The sequence below is a fragment of the Pezoporus wallicus genome, unplaced genomic scaffold (assembly GCF_028554395.1).
Source record: "Pezoporus wallicus isolate ANWC-B61680 ecotype Strahan unplaced genomic scaffold, APGP_CSIRO_Pwel_v1 contig_8188, whole genome shotgun sequence".
Lineage (NCBI taxonomy): Eukaryota > Metazoa > Chordata > Aves > Psittaciformes > Psittacidae > Pezoporus > Pezoporus wallicus.
The window spans coordinates 5,190,848-5,212,877 of NW_026640104.1; the positions used below are offsets into that span (position 1 = coordinate 5,190,848).

Here is a 22,030-nt window from a genome sequence, read left to right on the forward strand (position 1 = left end):
ACAAAAGCTAACAGAAAAAAATGTCCTGAAGTACTCATTAATAGCAGCGCTAATATCTTTTTCACAAACATTAAAAGCAGACTGGCAGTTTAATTGTACGGTAGTTTGTACACGTAGCACAGAGCCAAAGTTCGGTTAGCAATTTTATACTGTGCTGAAAGGAAAGATGCATACACACAAAAAAATAGTAGGTGTATGTAGCAGTGATGCATATGCTGTTCATGTGAAGTACAAGAATACCGCTTTCACAAGCAATTTATTTGTGACAAGCCAAAATACTTTGAAACAGGGTGCAACAGTTATTCGCAATGCTGAACTACTGTTTCAAACAATATAGCTATCACAATGCTGCACAGAAATTCACATGACAAACTTGAACCCGTTTTGACACACTGCATCAAAGGGTTTGTTTGCCTCAAGTTTCTAGCCAGCTGTGAATGTACTATATTCTTCTATACAAATGCTCCTGTTTGACAGGTAATCTATGAGAAGCAGCAATGCTTTCGCTCTCACTTACTGGTGACGCACAGACACGAGAGTGCCATATGCCTGTAATGCCAGGTATCACCTGGAGCACCCATTTGTGCTCTGACTGCTGTAATGCTTCCTTGGAATCAGAAAAACATGAAGGCTTTTATATATATATAGAATATGTGCCAATATACACACAGACATACATATATATCCCAAAACAGATAAAGAGGAAAATTAGTTACAGTATTTCAAAGCTCACCCTTTTATAAATGCTTCAAACACAAGCCAAATCCAAAGCCATTTTAGACTTTAGCTGCCCAATGAAATAAATTCTTGTTTGAACCATCTTGTTTTGTATCCCTTAGCACCTTAAACCTGTGCTTTCTGCACCTACTTCCTTGTATTTAGAATAAATTAAAAACCAGAATTTAATGATTTTAAAGATTAATCCATCAGTCTATTGCATTAAGTACTCCAAGAGGAACAGTCTTAACAGTCCAATCACTAGTTCCACTTGGTGGTGGGCAGGCATTTGGGGGTTTTTTGCCCCTTATCTCCTAAATCACATTGCAAATCTGATACTGGAAGACTAGAATTTACTTGCCTGGTTTCTTTGGACATTTTGCTCTAAGGATGTTGTTAGCATGTCCAGATTCCCAGGATTCACAATGTTTCTTGTTCCACAGACACCTTATCCCTGGACGAGCGTTTTTACACAGTTCTTCATCTCTGAATGCTTCACAGTTTGGAGGCTTGTACACAAGGATGTCATTCAAAAGAACACTTGAAAACCCCCCAAATATATACATGGACCTATTAGAAAAAGCAAGTAAATAGAACCGCTATTACAGATATAGATATATCTTCCTGATTTCTTATCTGTCTTGATATATAATTAAAACATAACACATACTATCATCTCTCTCTAATAGACTCTGTCAGTAGTTCCATTATTGATTAGTTTTCAATTAATTTCTCCACTAATTTTAGAATAACAAAAAATTTGCACAAAATGCACTGTGCCATATTACTACTGAGTGACATGTTCCAAATGTCTGGAAAGAAGAAATAAGAGCTGTGAAGGAAACTATTCATTTTTTGAGTCAGATAATAAGAACAGAGTGTGAAATAATGGCCTAAAGGAAATGAGAACATTTTTCTTCAAAAAGATTTCAAAGGCAGACAGCAATCATTGGCAGATGGGTATTTCTTTTTGGTAACACTCCTGGTGCAGTAGCTTCTGACATCAGAACCAGAAGACCTTCCCCTTCTCATTTAAAATTATGAAGAGACTCTAGTAACTGCTAACAATAAAGAACCTGTGTATCTGTTATATCATGTACTCTTAAAATGGAATTAATCATACAGCTACCAGTAACAGAAATTTTTGTGGAGCATCTCATATTACAGTTTTTTGAACATATAACCCTACTAAAAATACCATTCAGTTCAGAAAAAAAACAGGTATTTTCACCTTGAATCTAATTAAACAGTGACACTTCTCAAAGTATGAGACATCTTAAAATAACACAAATCTGAATGAAAAACTATCATTTGCTGACTTCATTAATTCCAAGCAATTTTCTCTCAATGGAGGTAATCTGTTCTTTGATTAATTTCAAATGCTCTGCATATGGAGTTACAACTTACTGCTATTTTCATTAAAATCAAACTCTTCATATTACTTATCACATCTGTTATTTCTTAACTATACACTAGTATGTAGAGGATATATATAAAATATGTATGTATGTATATATATGTATACAATACTATGTAGAGAATCTCAAAGTTGCTTGCATATACTTATGCACATATACTTAAGTTCTGAGTTTACTAGTATGATGAATTACGTAGAAGAGGATGATTCGGAGTACAGTGATCTATAGTACCGCAACTGTCAGGTATTAGGCCAGCTGGCAGCTAGCCATAGTAAAACTGAAACATGCAAACTTAGAGATTTCTTTAAATCTGACTACAGTTTTCTACAACTTTTCCTCTGAAAAAGTGACTTTTGTCTTACAATTTTATCTTTTGGGGTTGGGGGTGGAAGAACCAGGAAGTTCATCCACCAAATCCACAAAGCTCCAGATCCAATCCATCTCCTGTTTCTAGATGAAGTTGTTTTACTGAGCTCCTCAATGCAAAAAAAGGACAAGAAAACACTTTCTAAAGGATAAGCAGTATCTTAATAAAGTCTAGATACTGGCAAGCTTTTTTTCCCCACAAGTGGTTAATAACAACTGTATCAGTATCATCAAAATCCTGCTTTTTCCAAGCAAGTTTTAGTTATGTTTCTGATTTTATGATAGAAGAAGAAAAGGAACTATAATGTTCTGCAAAGAGAAAAAGATCAGTAAGGATTACAGCTGGTACGAAATTTCCAATTCCCTGTAATTCACAATACTGAGGAAACACCTCAGTACACTAGAAGGTTCATATAAAAAGCCACTGAACAGATTCCACAGCAAGTCAGATTGACAATTAGTTGTAATGGTTACCTAAAACAAGAAAAGCCCTGATGAGCACTGCTTTTCACATTAATAAATTACATCAGTTGGATGGCATCGAACCACACTTCACACAGGTAAAATTTCTGCCACAGATTTTTCATTTAAAGAAACAGCAAGGAAAATTTAGAAGACACTTCATTTACCCATTACTGACAACAGCAGTGTGACCAAATCTGTTGACATCTCGGTGTAGATTAGGTTTCGGTAAAATCTTCCATTCATCACAAGCTGAAAGATGAAACAAAAGCATATGAAAACATACACAATCTTAAAAATCAGCAACATACATGAACAATGGGTTATCAGATACTCTTTTAAGTATCAGCTAACTTTATTGCCTTTTTACCCTCCTTTCCCAGAAGGATCAGTGCAGGTAACCCCTTGCTTTCCATTGTAAAAACAGACCATCTATACCTCATAGTCATCACATGTCCTTAACATGCTTTATCACCTTTTGTTCTCACAACCTCTGAAACAAAATTTGACTGATGCATTTAAAACCATTCTTAATACTAGTTCCTAGTGGTTTTTAAATTGGTCTGTAAAATCAGCAGGATTTGACAGGCTTTTTTTCCTTTTTTTGTCACTTGATGAAAGCTAAGCTGCTTTCCCCCACTTCTAATAATCTGCTTTATTGTGCTGTTTAAATGTGCCATTCATTCAGAACTCATAGGGTTCTTCTAAAGTCTTTATTTGCAGGGATATGCATTTATCAATGTATATCACAGATGAGCGATATACACACTATCAGTCCTTAAACACACTCTGTTAATGCCATTTTCAAACTTTTGATCTGTTTCGTTTCTTTTCAAGTAGGCTTTGGATTTTTAGGTAGATCTCCCTTTTAAAATGCATCACTGAGATTTTCTGGGAAAACAATTCCTATGCATACAGATTCTTCTACACTTCTAGAAGTCGCAAGATTTGAGGACACTGCAGGCTCTAGTTCTGAGAAGCTGTATTTGCACTGCTCAAGAATAAATCAACAGGTATCCCTCTTAGATACATGTCAAGTAGCTACTCCAAGAACCTGCAAGCAGCACTCATTTACCATGGCATTTATCAAGGCCAGAGGACACTCATAGAAGTCTCCCTTTATTACACAGTCCTGTGCCTTCACAGACCATTTCAACACTCACAACAAGCACTGCCACCATTGTAATCAACTGATCAGTAGCATTGCCCTAACATTACACACTCGAAAATTAGCCAAAGGATTTCAATTTCTATGTATTTCATGGGACATCTATGACAGTGATCTTATTTCTTTTCACATGTGCTTTAAGATAAACTACCACTCCTCCAGCTGTGCATCCCATCTCATTATTGTCTTGTGTAAGTACACTGCTAATTACTTTCAAGTGTTCAAGATGAATGTTGTAAGGGTATCCTCATGACAAATTAAGTATTTAATTGCATTTCTTTTAGTTCAGTTGTAGAAGCATTTACACGTGGTTTTGGTGTGATTTCATTTTTCTATCCTGAGATTTTAGTTCTTTACAACTATTAGTACTTTTTTCATTATTTCCTACTTGAGCTTTACTGACTTTAAATATTCAAATCCCACAATAACAGAAAGCACCCAGAGACTGAAACTTCAAGGAAATCCCCTTAAAACAGAGCAAAAAAGTTTTCTGCATAGCAGGCTAAGCATTCGTAGAATTTGTCATCAGAACAGGTTTTGGAGACAGGTTCAAGACACCTTTCATATCAGACACAGCAGTTACAGTTTTCTCATTTAAAAAAAAATAAGCTGCTATATTCACAAAGGTAAAGAAAAAACCTGAATTTGAAAAGGAGTTAAAGGGAGAGAAACATATCCAATTAAAACAAAATAAAAGTGTGGCTTTACATATAGATCTATGTATACACACACACATATATGAGGTTGTTGTCAACTATATTGTGCTTTCAGATACTCTCAATGAAAACTAACTTAATTTTGCCTTTACATTGGTTTGAAACCAGAATAACATGACACTTTTCAATCAGTGGCAAAGCTATCAGTCTAGGAATTAGGACATGCAGAAAAAGATCGATTTGCTCAGCATACTCTCCATAATATACAGAAGCGGATAAAGTACACTCCTGTAGAAGCTACCAAATAAGAACAGTAGTACCACGGAGAAGCAGAAGTGTCCTACAGAGATAAACAGTGAGAAAAGGTTGCTGGCATACATCAAGACTGTGGGGAACTCATTTCAAACGTAACTGCTTCCAGGCTTTAATGCAATTATTAAACAGGTTGATTTTTACTTAATATTGCTGAATTCCTTTACCTGAGAGATTCCAATGACAGGCACATCTAAATAAGACATACATACTTAACTTTAAAATTTGGACTAATTTATGCAAACAAACCAAAAAGAAACCTAAACACCCCTCCTCCCTCCCAGCTTAAAACAACAAAAATAGATATTGGGAAAGCCAGGAGGGACAAACTGTCCTCCAGGCTAGCGTTATACAGAGCCTATGTCACCAGCTGCTGGCCACACTGGCTCTCATTCCCACTGTCAGAACAGTTCATGTCCACTAGCATTGCTGTTCTGACACTTCCAATGCAGAAAATTATTCAGTACAGCAGTACTTTGACCAGTTAGCACCCTCTGAGCATTCCATGCTGAAACAGGAGGACCCAGCACATGAGATGGGGCAGGATGGCACAGCTATGGGCAAAACGGCAGTAATACACTGTTAGATTGACTTCTGCTTCCACAGAATCACAGCCCAAGCCCACAGAGTCATAAGACTGTGGCTGTGAGAGAGAAATCAATTACATCTTTTTATAAATTGGTAACAGAAACTAAAAGAATGTTATTACCAGAGTAACGCAGATGGTCTAAAACAGCAATAATTTCAACATCAGATGGTAGACTCACAATGAATTCAGTAGTTTTAATGAAAAGAAAGTCGGCAAATTTAATTCACTGTCTTATAAGGCCACCGTATCTCCAAAATCTTGCCTCTGTTTTAGCTTCTACCTTCTGCTACTATCATTGCTAACATTACATTAGCATAAAAGTTATGGTATTATTAATGCCATGATTATTCATAATTATTACCATAACTTCATCACAATTGCTCTTTTTTCATTTTCTCTACTACATTCTTAAACAGAATGGTGCAAGGACACACATGCCAGAGAGATGGTGTTCCTGAAACAGCTTCAACAAAAGAGATCACAGTACTAGGGCACCAGTTATGATCACAGGTCTCCAAAGAAGGCAGGAATAGCATTAAATATAAAAGTTGTGTATTCCTCATATCTCAGCATAACAGTGGCATTTGATGCCTCCATGCTGTTTGAATTCTGTAAAAAAAAAAATCAAACTAAGAGAAATATTATTTATTGGAAAAATGTGATCAACAATCATTAATATAATTTCTATTTATGGAAAAATATTTCAATTATAAAAGCTATGAAACTCAAACATTTTAACGCTACAACCAACCAGCAAAACCTTAATGTTATACTTTAAAATCAAGTCCTTGCTGCTGTAAATTATTCCACACTAACAGAAACAGCATGTGAGAGCTCATATGCCTTTGATGATAAAGGAAACAATTTAGGAAAACCTCCATGAATTTTCATCTGATCTTGAAAAGCGTTGCACATTATTTCTGGTATTTTTACAAACATACATACAAGCATATAGTATTTCCTGTACTCAGAAATTTATTTAAGTGGGATTTACTGCTGAAGGAAAACCTTAATAAAGGCCAGTTTTGAGATAAGAAACCTTCGAGGGCTTGAGGTATAATAATTCCTTTCTTGCTGATGGTATTTGTCAAACTGGCAGGTCTTTTCAATAGAGTACATGAAAAAAGAAGAGGAGGGAAGCACACTACAAAATAGCCTTGCCTCTTATCTCCTCCCAGCTTTCTCAATAACTACTGATCACTGAAGGGAACACTGTGCAAGAATTATGATTTTCTTCAGCTTAAAACTCCTAATCCGAGTTTCTCATTACAGATTGATTAACACAAAATAGTGTTAATAATACAAGTAGTTCACCAACTAATTATTTATGAGGTTCGGTAAAGAAGCAAATAGAATTTATCCCTGCCCATCACCTTCAAGCTTTTTTAGAACATTTTAAAGTACCCAAATCTCCAGACTTACTGTAAAGTTCCAAGAAGAAAGGGGCAAGCAGCAAACTCAGTATCATTTTCAACCTTGTTTATCAATATTACATCCTTCTGTGCATCGTTCTTATTGTAATAAGTCTAATAAGGATGGTAAGCACTATGGAGCAAGGAATAAAATACTTCCCTCTAATGTCACGCACTCTCAAGGTATTATACAGATAGTAAGTGGAAGATACGGTATTGGTTATATTTATCATTGTCATGGACTATATAGCACAAATCATGTACTGCTTTTAATAGAAAGAGATACTAAACAGATGAAAGAGTCATACTATTCATTCCAAACTGATTAGCAGAATTTGTAGTCATTGAAAAGTATAACGAGGAATACAGGGGGGTTTCTTTCTATTAGTAAAGTTTTCTGCTTCAAGAACAAGTTGTACCATATTATATCATTATAAGAAAAAAATACATACTCCTCCCTAGTGTAGATGAAATTGGTTACCAGATGATACAGAAGTGGCTCTGAGAGTGAATTTGCCAGCCACACAAATCACAGAATTAAACATGCCACAGAAATGCATCAGATGTGTGGTGATCCACCTGACAGTGGCAGAAAAAAAAACAGTTGAACTTTGCACTACAGGGTCCACACTCCAACAGGACCGGTCTTGATACCCTGTATTTTAGCCAGTCACCTGTACCTTCTTATCTACAACCTACCAGTAATATTGTATTACTGGTATCAGAGAGGATGACCAAGATATTTTATAGAAAATTTCTCAATGCTGCAACAGTAAGGAAGGATGTCACAGAGTTTGAACTTGGATGGGAACCTAAACTGTATATAAAGGACATGGAGACACAGAGAAGGAGAAACTGAGAATTCACTGGAGACCATTAAAGCTCCATTGCTGAGATCACCCAAAATACAACCAGTTATTTCAGTACAAAGGTACTAAATACCATATACAGTAGGGCAAAAGGAATATGCTACAGTATATATTATGCTAGTATATATATATAGTATAGTGTGTACATATATACACACACAGAACTAGTATGATGTATTCCTACATTACTAGAATGTATTCCAGAATAACTTCATAGAAAAATAACCACATTTTTAACCAGAAATGTCATATCAGTAAAGTGCTCAGATTTGCTTTAAAACATTTCACTAAGATCAAATTTACAAAAATGTGATTGAAGGAAAAATGGTGGAAATACAGGATTCTAGTTCATCCTGTTACTCCTGCAAGTGCTTTTATGAGTGACTTTTGCTCTTCAGACATAGTTGAGCATACCATTAAAAACCTGTGTAGGAGCAGAGGGCAGCATCAATTTTACCCTTACCCAATTTTGAACAATCTATTACTTAAACATTAGGGCAGAACTGGAGCAAAGCAAGTTAAAACAACTCCATTAAATTCATGTCTGAGTTAAGTTAGTGAGGCAGTTTTGAAAATTATCCAAGTTGAGCATCCAACTATCTCCAGTTCAAATTCTGATCTATGAAAATCTAAGAGAACTGCACGTCAATTATTTTCAACAACTGAAAAGACTATGAGAATGAGCCTAAAAATCTTGACAACTCCTAAATCTAAAAAATTTTGTGAAGAATAGAACTGAAATATTCTCTTTGCAGAAAGCACTACTGAAACTCAGATGGAAAACTATAATCATTGGACAGAAAAGAAGCTTATTTACACCTCATCTTCATTTCCCTCCCCCACCCTGCAATGCCCAATACTGCACTCAAGACTGGACAGAAGCACCCCACTCAGAACTTGCAGGTGGAACACTCTCAAAGTGATACTCTCACTATTCCCTTTAAAGAATGGAAAGGAAAAAAAGACATAATTGAATAGCAGCTAGAGTAATTATTCAAGATAGAAGAGAAACAGGTCCATTTCCTACCCAATGGGATTTAAACCTACAGCTCTAATTTCTGAGGAAAGTGCCCTAACTGCTCAAGCTAGGTAATTCATCACTACTCCAAAGTAATGCTGTTCCTCCAAACAAGGGGAAAAAAATAAATAAGTAAAATGTTAGAAATTGGGAGCAAAAGTTGTTAGGTCAGTCTCTGAACAGGCAACCAGTGTTTCGTACTTTTAGGACCATCTCTGTATTTCTGCACTGGCAGGCATGTTTAGTGACAGCATCTTACAACATTTGGAGCTAAGCTTTAAGAAAAGGTATACAATGCTACCTGCTTTGTGTTTGCATTATCAAACCATTTCTCAATTTAAAAGTAAAGAATTTAAATAGATTTGAAACATCAATGTATTGATTCTGCTTAATCACACTCAATACCCACAGCACAGCTTTATTCACTATGCAGAATACACGGTCAGATTATGCTTCTACGTTCTCTTTACATATTTCCAGTAACTACTGAGCTAGCTTTACTCTGGTAAAAGAAGAAATGTTGGTTCACAAAGTATGGAGATGTATTAATCTTCTGTTTGGTTCTCTTTTTTTTGTAACTGGGCAACTAAACACTACAAACAACTACAACACCACAAAGGTTAGATACAAACAAAAAACCCTCTATTTTCCAATTCATCCCACACTGCATAAGTATTTTTCTTTATTCAGATAATAAAGAATCTCCTTATTCTTGGGAAAACAAAGGCAATTGTGTTAATAATAAATTGAATCTAGAGTGTGATGAGACTTACGAAAGAAACATTGCAGGCTACGTTATTCTACTAAAGGTGTTTGTTACTGCACTTCTGCCATAGACACAGACAATGCCGAAATAAAACTACCACTAGGAGGGAGCAAGGAAGCAGCTTCCATGTTCCAGTGATTTCAGCTTTTGGTTTTTATAAAGGTTCCTGACAGTCAATCTCTATATCTTTCTAGGTGTCCAGATACCTTAGCAATTGGCATACAGAAACAAAAGGATGGAGACTGAATACTTCATAAACTGAAACTACAGGAACTGCCGTAGGCATACAGAAATATATTTACTCACATTACCTTCTGGCCAGGTACCAAAATAAATATCCTTATACCTAGAAAAAGCATTTTTTCTTTTTTTTTTCTTCAAATACTGGTCTCAGTAGTTAGAATCTCTGCTTTATATTCTAATTCTGTGTATACAAATAATCTATTTTTACCCACAAATTTTGCATCTCATAAGACATAATCTAAATTACTTTCCTAAATTCCAATTGGAATAGAAATGCAAGAGTTTTAAGTCCGTGGGGTCAGCAGTAGCAGTAATTTTTCTCCTTCTTACTAGCTGGTGCAGCGCTGTGGTTTTGACTTTCAGCCTGGGGGGTTTAGTTGTTGCTCGGTAATGTTTAGTCTGACCAAGGACTTTGTGAGTCTCATGCTCTGCCAGGGAGGAGGGCAAGGCAGGAGGAAGCAGAGACAGGACACCTGACCCAAACTAGCCAAAGAGGTATTCCATACCACAGCACGTCATGCCCACTATATAAACTGGGGGCAGTTACCCGGAAGGGTTAGATCACTGCTCGGTCAGGCTGTGTATCAGTTGGCGGGTGGTGAGCAGATGTATTCTTGTCCCTTGTTATTTCCCTTATCATTATTATTATTGGTGGTAGCAATAGTGATTTGTGTTATACCTTAGTTAACGGACTGTTCTTATCTCAACCTGTGGGAGTTACCTTCTTTTGATTCTCCTCCCCATCCCTCTGAGAGCAGGGGAAGGAAGGGGGGGCAGTGAGCGAGCGGCTGCGTGGTTCTGGGTTGCCAGCTGGGCTTAAACCACGACAGGGGCCGAGAGGGCCCCTGTGTCGCAGTTTTACAATTAAAAACCAAAGAGAGGACTTATTAATCCCAATCTAATACTTCAAAAATATATCCTAAAGCTTTTAAGAGTACAGTTTTGGAATTTTTTATCTGCTGTTGGGCTGAAAACAAGTCTTTCAACATTTATATGTGTGCATTTGTGTATATAGATACATATAAGTATGTATTTAATACATATATGTATATAAATACATAGTGTGGTAGCTGAGGTTTTTATTTTTAAGTAGTATTTTGACAGATTCCCCAGGGTGTACATTGAGCTCTACTTTAGAAAATTAAAAATCCATATGGACATGACCTTCCAATAAATTATAAACTATATGGTCGTATAAATTATAAATCAAACTTATACCATACATTTATCAGCACTGTAACATTAATTATAGGGCAACATAAGAAAGACAGACACATGGTGTGTTTTTTAAACCTTTGTACCAGATACAAAGATTGAGGCTAAAAGAAAAACCAGCTGTAATGCTGCAACCCTCTATTCTTCCCAAGCCTACAGAAGAGAACAGAGCAAGGAGGATTCATGCCCAAAAAAGCTGGTTGTTAGTACAGCCCAGAAGATGGAATGTGACTGGATATTCATAGTGTAACTTCTGGTATTCTGGGGGGAACTACCAGAGTTCTAATTTCTCTGGGAGGGTTTTCCATGACTGTTGCAATATCAGGAGGCCAACAGCAGAAAGAAGAATCCATAATAGGTTTTTAGCTCATTTCAATTATACTGGAGCATATTCAGCCCACTGGAGCTGGTTCAAGTATGGTATTTTTGATCAAATTAATGCAAATGCATGCATAAAGTATATCCTCAAATTTTCCTAACTTGCATCAAATAACCCTTAGTAATGCCCAAAGAATGACATGTCTTCACAAAATGATTTCATTTCAGGTTTTTTAAATTTTTAAATAAAACTAAGAACTACTTGCATGGAATGCTATTTATTTCACTACTTTTATCCTTTCACAGAATTCAGCCGAGTTACTAAGATGGACTCATGAGACTAACTTCTAATACTTTCTTTGGAGCAGAGTCAACCTAGAACTTTGTATAGTAGACATATCACCTTGTTTTCTCTCTGAAGTGTATTCTATTCCTTACATAATATACATAATTAAGTTTACCAAGTACTAACAAAAAACTCCCCAGCACACTAGCCTGGCTGAATCCACACAAAAGAGTTGTGGTCAACGGCTCGATGTCTGGCTGGAGACCAGTAACGAGTGGCGTCCGTCAGGGATTGGTGTTGGGACCGGTCTTGTTCAACATCTTCGTCGCTGACATGGACAGTGGGATTGAGTGTGCTCTCAGCAAGACTGCCAGTGACACCAAGCTGTGTGGTTCGGTTGATACCCTGGAGGGAAGGAATGCCATCCAGAGGGACCTTGACACGCTTGAGAGGTGGGCTGATGCCAACCTCATGAAGTTTAACCATGCCAAGTGCAAGGTCCTACACCTGGGTCAGAGCAATCCCAGGCACAGCAACAGGCTGGGCAGGGAAGAGATTCAGAGCAGCCCTGTGGAGAAGGACTTGGGGGTGTTGGTTGATGAGAAAATGAACATGAGCCAGCTTCAGTGTGCACTTGCAGCCCAGAAAGCCAACTGTATCTTGGGCTGCATCAAAAGGAGCGTGACCAGCAGGTCGAAGGAGGTGATCCTGCCTCTCTACTCTGCTCTTGTGAGACCCCACCTGGAGTATTGTGTGCAGTTCTGGTGTCCTCAACATAAAAAGAACATGGAACTGTTGGAACAAGTCCAGAGAAGGGCCACGAGGATGATCAGGGGACTGGAGCACCTCCTGTATGAAGACAGGCTGAGAAAGTTGGGGCTGTTCAGCCTGGAGAAGAGAAGGCTGCGTGGAGACCTCAGAGCAGCCTTCCAGTATCTGAAGGGGGCCTATAGGGATGCTGGAGAGGGACTCTTCGTTAGAGACTGTAGTGATAGGACAAGGGGTAACGGGTTAAAACTTAAACAGGGGAAATTTAGATTGGATATAAGAAGGAAATTCTTTCCTGTGAGGGTGGTGAGGCACTGGAATGGGTTGCCCAAGGAGGCTGTGAATGCTCCATCCCTGGCAGTGTTCAAGACCAGGTTGGACGTAGGCCTTGGGTGATACGATTTACCGTAAGGTGTCCCTGCCCACGGCAGTGGGGCTGGAACTAGATGATCTTAAGGTCCTTTCCAACCCTATCGATTCTATGATTCTATGAATCGCTCTACATCTGTGTGGGCAGTAAACACAACCCTGAAATTAAGCCCAAGAATAATCAACTCATGATATTGTTGCTGAAGAAAAAAAGCAGACTGAACTAGCATCACACTTTGTAGCAAGAAGAAAACTAAGAAAAACATCAATACTGTGCATGTCACACTTCCTCTCCAGTTCTATTATACATTCATTTGAACTGATCTCTGCGGGATCTAAGCACTCTGTAGAAATTAAAGTCAGTGGTGATTATTCTTTCTACCATGTCTCAGTCTCCCAATGGTATGCAATTTTGATATATTACAAAGTAGTGTTAAGGAGCTGGGAGAACTTGGGATACAGATCCTAATATACAGTTTCTCAATTACACAGCAAAGACTGAAGAACAAGACAATATCTTATTTTGAAAGATACATCCCTATTAATTACAAGTATGCAGCCAGAGTTTCAGACACACACATGCTAGTTTTTGTCATTATGATGTATGTAACACCCTGATTTCCATAGAGCTTTCACACAGCACACACTTTGACAAGCACTACATATCTATTTTTCCTATATACACGTATTCAAATTCCTTTTCTAAATGAGAAAAAATGCTACAAGTATCTTTCAAAATGTTATAATAGAAGAACTGAATAAACATCCTAGTTTTAACACTGACATTACATTTATAGTAGGCAGGACCTCACCACCAGAAGCCTTTCAGCCTCTTTTTGTATACTGAACAGGTAACTATGGCACTCCAGTGAACAGTAGATAAAGAAAAGCTATAACCAACATCAGTTAGAAAACCGCAAGTCAACCACAGCATCTGAGACTGAGTCCAGTGGCAGCCCAGTCCCCATTGCCATGGTTCCCCTTTCAACGAAGTGTAAGCAGTAACAGCTCAGACAGAAAATGTCACCTCTATGCGGAAAACAATGTATGGATCTGCAAGGAGTTGCAGAGCAACTTGGGGGCAAGTCAGGCAGTAAACTATCAGAGAACAAAAGCATACCACGACAAGTGCAAGGTCCTACAGATTCAGAGCAGCCCTGCGGAGAAGGACTTAGGGGTGCTGGCTGTTGAGAAACTTAACATGAGCTGGCTTCAGTGTGAGCTCGCAGCCCAGAAAGCCAACTGTATTCTGGGCTACATCAAAAGGAGCATGACCAGCAGGTCAAAGGAGGTGATCCTGCCCCTCTACTCTGACCTTGTGAGACCTCACCTGGAGTGTTGTGTGCAGTTCTGGGGTCCTCAACATAAAAAGGATATGAAACTGTTGGAACAAGTCCAGAGAAGGGCACAAGGATGATCAGGGGACTGGAGCACCTCCTGTATGAAGATAGGCTGAGAAAACTGGGGCTGTTCAGCTTGGAGAAGAGAAGGCTGCGTGGAGACCTCAGAGCAGCCTTCCAGTATCTGAAAGGGGCCTACAAGGATGCTGGGGAGGGACTCTTCATGAGGGACTGTAGTGATAGGACAAGGAGTAACGGGTTAAAACTTAAACAGGGGAAGTTTAGATTGGATATAAAGTTCTTTACTGTGAGGGTGGTGAGGCACTGGAATGGGGTGCCCAGGCAGGTGTGAATGCTCCATCCCTGGCGGTGTTCAAGGTCAGGTTGAACAAGGCCTTGGGTGACATGGTTTAGTGTGAGGTGTCCCTGCCCATGGCAGGGGGGCTGGAACTGGATGATCTTAAGATCCTTTCCAACCCTAACTATTCTATGATTCTATGATACCCAAGGCCAGGTTTCTAAAGCTCATTTTATGAAGGAGACTTCCAGTCATAGGCATGTTTACTGCTAGTTAAGTAAACATACCAAACAATATTTACTTATGAAATTAAGGCATCATAATACATCTTATAACATTCTCCAGATATTTAAATCTTCAGCTTTAACAAGTATATTCACATGAAGTATTTGAAATGAGTGAATTGAGCTCCTGGCTCATGACACATTTAACTGTCTAAAACTTAAGAGTGTAGACTAAGTTCACTACCTTGAGAACAATGACTTAGCCCACAAAAGGGAAAAAAAAGACAATTTTTCCTAAGCTTGGTAAAATTAATTGCTTGAATTAATATATTACAATATTATTGCAAGTATTAATTAAATACTTGTCTCCCTCCACTGACTAGATGACTAGTCAGTATTACCAGATAGTATCTGAAAACAACCTTTTAAATAAACTTAACTGAGATTAATCCCCCTGTGCTGGTTTTGGCTGAGATAGTTAATTTTCTCCATAGTAGATGGTACAGGGCAATGTTTTGGATCTGTACTGAAAATAGTGTTGATAACATAAGGATGTTTTCATTATTGCTGAGCCCCACTTTAGACACAGTTAAGGCCTTTTCTGCTCCTCACCTCACCGGTGAGCAGGCTAAGGGTACACAAGAAGCAGGGAGAGGGGCAGCCTGGGCAGCTGATCCCAACTGACCTGAAGGTCAGTTCCCCACATCATATGGGGTCATGGTCAGCATGTAAACATGAGGGAAGAGGAAAAGAAGGACATTGGGAGCAATGGTGTTTGTCCTCCCAAGTAATCCTCTGATGGAGCTCTGCTGTCCTGGAGATGACTGAACACCTGCCTGGCCATGGAAGTGGTGAATGAATTCTTTGTTTTGCTCTGCTTGCATGTGCAGCTTTTGCTTTTCCTATTAAACTCTTTATCTCAACTCTTGAGTTTTGTTTCTTTTACGCTTCTGCTTCTCTTTCCCATCCCACTGTGGGGGAGATTGCGCAAGTGGCTGTTCAGGGCTTAGCTGCTGGCGGGGGTTAAACCATGACGCCCCCCAAATAGTCATTTCACATTAATATGAAAAACAGAAAGCATTTTCATGGATAATAAAAGCTGAAGCCATCTATCCATATGACTATGTCACACATACTAAGAGAGATAATCAAAAGTACTCTATAGCGCAGCTTGAACAAAAATAGTGTAGGCTCTATCTCGAGGATTCAGCTGGTTTCTAGACAGCATCCATTTTTTACACGACAGAGTATTATACTCCATCCTTTGCAAGATAACTAGGAAACGTGATACTGATAACATCATAAATTTTTTCTTCCAAGCATTGTTTACAAAGTAAAAAATAATTCTGAAATATACCCATTACATAATGATTTAATTTTTCGTAAAATGAGTATTTACTGACTTCTGAAAAAGTATGAATTTATAGAATGTGTGCTGTGAGACTGTGTTTTCCATTTGGTGAAACGAATAATACAGAATATTAAGTCTGAATCAAATCCATCTTCATAGAATTATTTTTAAGAGTAATTACTACAACAGTTTAGTTTGTATTTTATCAGGTTGATAACACATGGAGAATATGACTTGCAAGAAAACATGAATACCATATTACGTATTGTAATTGACTAGAAAAAACAATGTATTTTTCCACTTGAAAAAAGCATACAACATTTTCTTACAACATTTTCATGAAGCAAGAGCAAAAATTCCTGGCGCATGAAAGTCAAAGTTACACTTATTCAGGTCCTGGGATTCATACTATTGATTCTCAGGTGTACATTCTACAAATAAATGTAGACCAATAAGTAATATTATCCTCTAAAACAAGGAGGGAGCTCTATTTCATTAAAAATTAAAACCAGATGTAAACTGAAGTGAGAATAAAATCAATAGCTCACACCATCAGATGCCTGCAAGCAGCTACAGAATATGTAATGCAGGGATACAGTCAAAAAATGTAACTGTTCCGAAAGGTATTATTCACACACTCAGTGGAACTGACAGGAAATAACACATACATGTTCCATGTTCTTTACTGATCATTTTTGTATGAAAGCAAATGCATTGCGTTGATATCTAAACAGAAAGCCATAAAGAGCCATCAACTAGTCCTATGAAAAGGATCTTGTCTCACCCTCTTCTACCACTGTAGTCAGCTGGTAAATGCTTGTCAAGAATAGATCCAGGCACTATCCACAGGCTATTCTCAACAGGATCATGTATGAGTCCATTTCACAGACTGCTCTGACACATTCCCCAATTTTTAGCTGCCAGGACAAGTGGCTGTGCTTTTTGGCACGAATATGACCCGTGTGTTTATACTTGCAGCCTATGCATAAAATATGGACATGAACATTAGGGGAAGGAAAAACTATTTATGGCAAGAACAGCAGTGGCAATAAACAAGACAGTAAACAGATATGGAGTCATTAAATTCCCTTAGATTTACAGCATCCACAATCCTAAAGGGAGGCTTTTCCATAACTGCACAGCTCTAATGGTTGGAGCCATTCTACAGACTGAAAGCTTACAACCAAGTCAGCTCACCTTCAGAGTGTCTTTTACCTTAACCAGTTTTCCTCTAAAGCGTATTCTTATCATATATTTATAAACAACAATCTTTCCTGCTCTCAGCTACTCTCTTGCAAAATTAAATATACCACATCCTCTTATTACCTACTAAAGGCTCCTCATGCTTCAGTCAGCCTTAATACCAGTTGCCATGAAAGAGCCCTGTTTGAGTTAGCCTTTCTTAAAGGTGTGTTGCAAAAATCCTACAACAATATCCAGGGCCTTGAGAATGGTATCAATGCTTCCTCCTTTTCATTAGGACTATACAGGCCACTTCTACAGCCACACGCCACTCCTGACTCAGACACACAAGCCGCTGTCATTCAATCTGTAGGAATGATTTTTTTATCATTCCCTAAGTGTATGACTTGCACCTTGTTCCATTAACCATTATCTCATGTCAACTGCCACTTCTAATCATCTCATTCTTCTTGAATGACATTCCAGCCTCCTCCCAATTGCTTGCCATCAAATTTCAGTGGGGTTCTTTTGCTACTCTTCACTTCTACTTTTGAACTGGGTAACATGGAATGAATTCTACATTTTGACATTTATACTGTATATTAGCAGGCTTTGGTGCAAAAGTAAACCTTTTTTTTTTTTTAGTACCATCCTACTAAGACTATTTCTGTCCATGAAGCTAAGGACAAATATCAGCCATTTTCACTGTACTATCATCCCATGGAAACACATTTTTATCCTTACCATAAGGATACAAATGTATTCTATAGTCTATTATTGCCCTGATGCATTTAATATAATTATCCCATTATTCTATACAAGGGAGTATGCCTCAGAATTTTCCTCCAGCTCAGCAAGACCACTCAATGTTAGACTGTGGGCAAGATATTGCTACAAACATACGTGAAACAGACGTATACCAAGGCAATTATTCTGATCAAGTAACGTATTTCCTTCTCAAAGGCAGGAATCTTTTAATTAATACTCTGATCTGAAAAGGACAGGAAAAGCAGGAAATGGGGGGGCAACTTGTCAAGATACCCAGCAAAACCCATGCATCTCATCCATCACGCCCAACCTGTGTCTGTTAAGCTACAACTGCTAACTACCCCAGTCCATCTCCCAGGCAGTGTTTCTCTACACTCTGCTTCTTGTGGTGCGGACTTCTGATATTTCCAAACTCCTCTTCCGTTTGTGGCAGCTCCACCTTTACCAGTTTCTTGAGCATCACCACCTGACTACCTCACCTTACCTTTCACACTGCTGCCTGCCTTGGCTTCTGCACTCCTTGATTTTCAATTCAGACCCACTCTGGTGCCCCTACATAAGCACTGAGCAATGCGTTTTTCAAACTGCCACCAATTGCAAATCTTTTTAGAAACCTCTCAAGTGCTATTTGAGGGGAAGTGGGTTTGTTTCAGTTGGAGGTCGTGGTGTTAGTCTTTGGTTGGGTTTTTTTTTGTTTGGTTTTGGTTTTTGTTTTGTTCTTTTTAATTTAAGCATCGTATTTCATTAGTACTATGTAGCTATTCATTATGAAAAATAAACACCTACTAGTGTTTGTGTTCAACACACTTTCATAACACCAAAAATACACCAACTCTCGCAATTCATTTAGCAATAACATATCCACTACTCATAACACAGTATTGGGCACATTCATTAAACTTCATCGTTTTAGCTACTGTGCTTTGCCTCACAAACAACAAACCTATGGAACAAAAGACTGCTTTTAATTTTACAATATAATTTATAAATAACTTGAAGGTGTTTGGGATCAAGACTTTAAAGACTCACATTAGCTTGAGTTGAGAAAGCAATACTGTGGTACTTAAAACTCACAGGAGAAGAAAAGAATACATACCTATATCATATGCAAGGAAGTCAGCAGAAAAACACTTTGCACCATTACTCAGGGAAGTATCATTATGAGTGTTTCCACCAAAAATTAGCATAGCTCCATTGATTAAGACAGCTGAATGAAGGTACCTTGCAAAACCACTCTCCTTTAAAATAGTCCTACGAAATACAAGAACAAATTAATTCATACTAACATGTGAAAACCTGCAGACACACCAAAAAAGTTACTAGACGAAAACAATATAAAATACAAGGAAAACACTAAAGCTATTATTCAGTAAATATGATTAAATACATTCAAATTGCTTCCAGATTATGAAGTTCCTTTTGTTACAACAAACACATTTAACACTCATTTAAAATGTCATGCTTTCTTAATTAAAAAAGCTTGTCAAATAATGCATCTGAAATAGATTGTATCATGTTTACATTCTTCAGAAGCGATTAATGATATGGCAAATTGGATTCAAAACCAAATGAAAACATTATTCTACTCTATTCTTGTATATCCTTAGCCATATCGTGGCTTTGCTCAAGAATGCAATAAAGAATTCTTTAAAAGGCTAAACGAACCTTTAGACTATCGTAAGTATTGGAAAAGGAGAAACTTTTGTTTGTTAATTAACTGAACACTCAGAACTCAAAAAGAGATTGGTAGAAGTCATCCTAGGTGAGATAAATGCTTCAGAAATATATTCAGGCTGGCAAGCTCAAACACAGAATTTCAGTACCAAAAAATAAATATGTTCAAAAAACAGCCCATGCACGTTGAGTCTTTGACCTCTCTTCACTAATTTTAGGCTGTGATGTGCAGTCTACTTCACACTAGGGCAATAATATGGGCCCAGCAGTAGCCAAGAGCTATCAGTGCTGCAGTTTTATAGCAGCAGGTGTGGGGCTAGCAGAAAGAACAGAATACAGGCTTGATTCAATCACAGCAAATAAATCTCACCAAGGGACAAAGTAGCCACTTGTAGGTTTTGCCAGCTTGAATTACTTAAACAGACCAGCTGTAGACATGTTTGGGAAGAGCTGATCAGATGACCAGTACAGAATATTATTTACATTCCCCTAATAACCTTTTACATGTCCAGAAATCTAACAGTTTCCAAGTTTACAATCTCACTTGGGTTACTCCACACCGCTCACACTTTATTAAACAGTTTTGTCATTTGTTTCCTGTAATGAACAGACTGACTTGACAATCTCTCCTGACTAAATAATACTGTCCTTCTTGAATCATACCAATTCAACACTTGTTCAATACGTTTTCATCATCATAAGATTTGGGGGAGAAGGTTTGAAGTATATTCCATTGCTTTGACATAATGGTGTAAATCAATCAGAAAACTCAAGGTATTTTTTTAACTGACAGGAGATAATGTGTTTAAACAAGCTGAGAGGAAAGCATTAAACCTAAATTCTGCCATTTAAATAGATTCCTCCCTACCCCTAGAGAGTTACTTCAAAGGAAATACCAAAGACTAAATGAAAGTAAATGAGGTTTTTTTAATTGCTTAAAAATGTACTAATTCCTTCAAGCCACCAACATACCCACCGATGTGCTTCTGGCTTAACTCTTTTTTGTTGCTGGTGATTTGCATTTTTGTTGTGTAACTCTAATTAATAGACTTTGAAAACAGATCACCACCCAAGTGTGTTTTTCTAACCAAGAATTAACCTCATATAGAACACTTATGGTGCCTAGCCAGAAAAAAAGTGGTATTTGGTTTCAATTCATCAGCTAGCAAAGTACAAAATTAGAAATGACAAGGAAATAGGATATTATTTTAAAACAGATATTTTCAACTAGCAATGGAGCAATACTGCTGTATGTGTTGAAATAATGGTGATATACTAAGACACTGTCATTGTCTATTTGACCTATAGATTTCTGTCTTTTGCTTCACCAGTTTTCTACAGCTCCTGCCTCCTAGCCTACATTAATTGCTATACCCTAGGCTCTGTCCTGATTATCCCGCCTTGAAGCTGTCTAGATCACTAAAGACTTAAAGAGCTATACACTGTTCCAGGGAACAGCAGTCCCCACAGTTTTTCTTTGGGCTACTCACTTTACTACTTGTCACCCAATTGCACTGCCCTAGCTCTAGTCTCCACATTGTACTAGGAGGTTTTATTCTGATTGATGAGAAAATAAATATGAGCCGGCTTCAGTGTGCGCTCACAGCCCAGAAAGCCAACCATATCCTGGGCTGCATCAAAAGGAGCGTGACCAGCAGGTCGAAGGAGGTGATCCTGCCCCTCTACTCTGCTCTCATGAGACCTCACTTGGAGTATTGTGTGCAGTTCTGGTGTCCTTAACATAAAAAGGACATGGAACTGTCGGAACAAGTCCAGAGGAGGCCACGAGGATGATCAGGGGACTGGAGCACCTCCTGTATGAAGACAGGCTGAGAAAGTTGGGGCTGTTCAGCCTGGAGAAGAGAAGGCTGCATGGAGACCTCAAAGCAGCCTTCCAGTATCTGAAGGGGGGCTATAGGGATGCTGGGGAGGGACTCTTCATTAGGGACTGTAGTGATAGGACAAGGGGAAACGGGTTAAAACTTAAACAGGGGAAGTTTAGATTGGATATAAAGAAGAAGTTGTTTACTGTGAGGGTGGTGAGGCACTGGAATGGGTTGCCAAGGGAAGTTGTGAATGCTCCATCCCTGGCAGTGTTCAAGGCTAGGCTGGACAGAGCCTTGGGTGACATGGCTTAGTGGGAGGTGTCCCTGCCCAGGGCAGGGGGTTTGGAACTAGATGATCTTAAGGTCCTTTCCAACCCTAACTATTCTATGATTCTCTACTTTTTGCACGTAGTGC

At 38.2% G+C, this 22,030-nt stretch overlaps 1 protein-coding gene and 1 long non-coding RNA gene across 2 annotated transcripts in view; one reads left to right on the forward strand and one right to left on the reverse strand.

The window, feature by feature from the left end:
• The window catches only part of LOC130603474 (uncharacterized), a 69,982-nt gene extending 48,291 nt beyond the window's left edge, over window positions 1-21,691 (forward strand). Inside the window, exons 2-3 of the long non-coding RNA XR_008973189.1 lie at window positions 12,382-12,507; window positions 21,445-21,691. This is a non-coding gene — a long non-coding RNA (uncharacterized LOC130603474). The remainder of the gene's footprint in view (window positions 1-12,381; window positions 12,508-21,444) is intronic.
• ATRNL1 (attractin like 1) overlaps window positions 1-22,030 on the reverse strand; it is a 507,795-nt gene that overhangs the window by 406,546 nt on the left and 79,219 nt on the right. The window contains exons 10-12 of the mRNA XM_057417243.1: window positions 19,212-19,366; window positions 3,131-3,215; window positions 1,083-1,287 (exon numbers count right to left, since the gene is read on the reverse strand). Of these exons, the coding sequence (XP_057273226.1) occupies window positions 1,083-1,287; window positions 3,131-3,215; window positions 19,212-19,366 (445 nt within the window). The remainder of the gene's footprint in view (window positions 1-1,082; window positions 1,288-3,130; window positions 3,216-19,211; window positions 19,367-22,030) is intronic.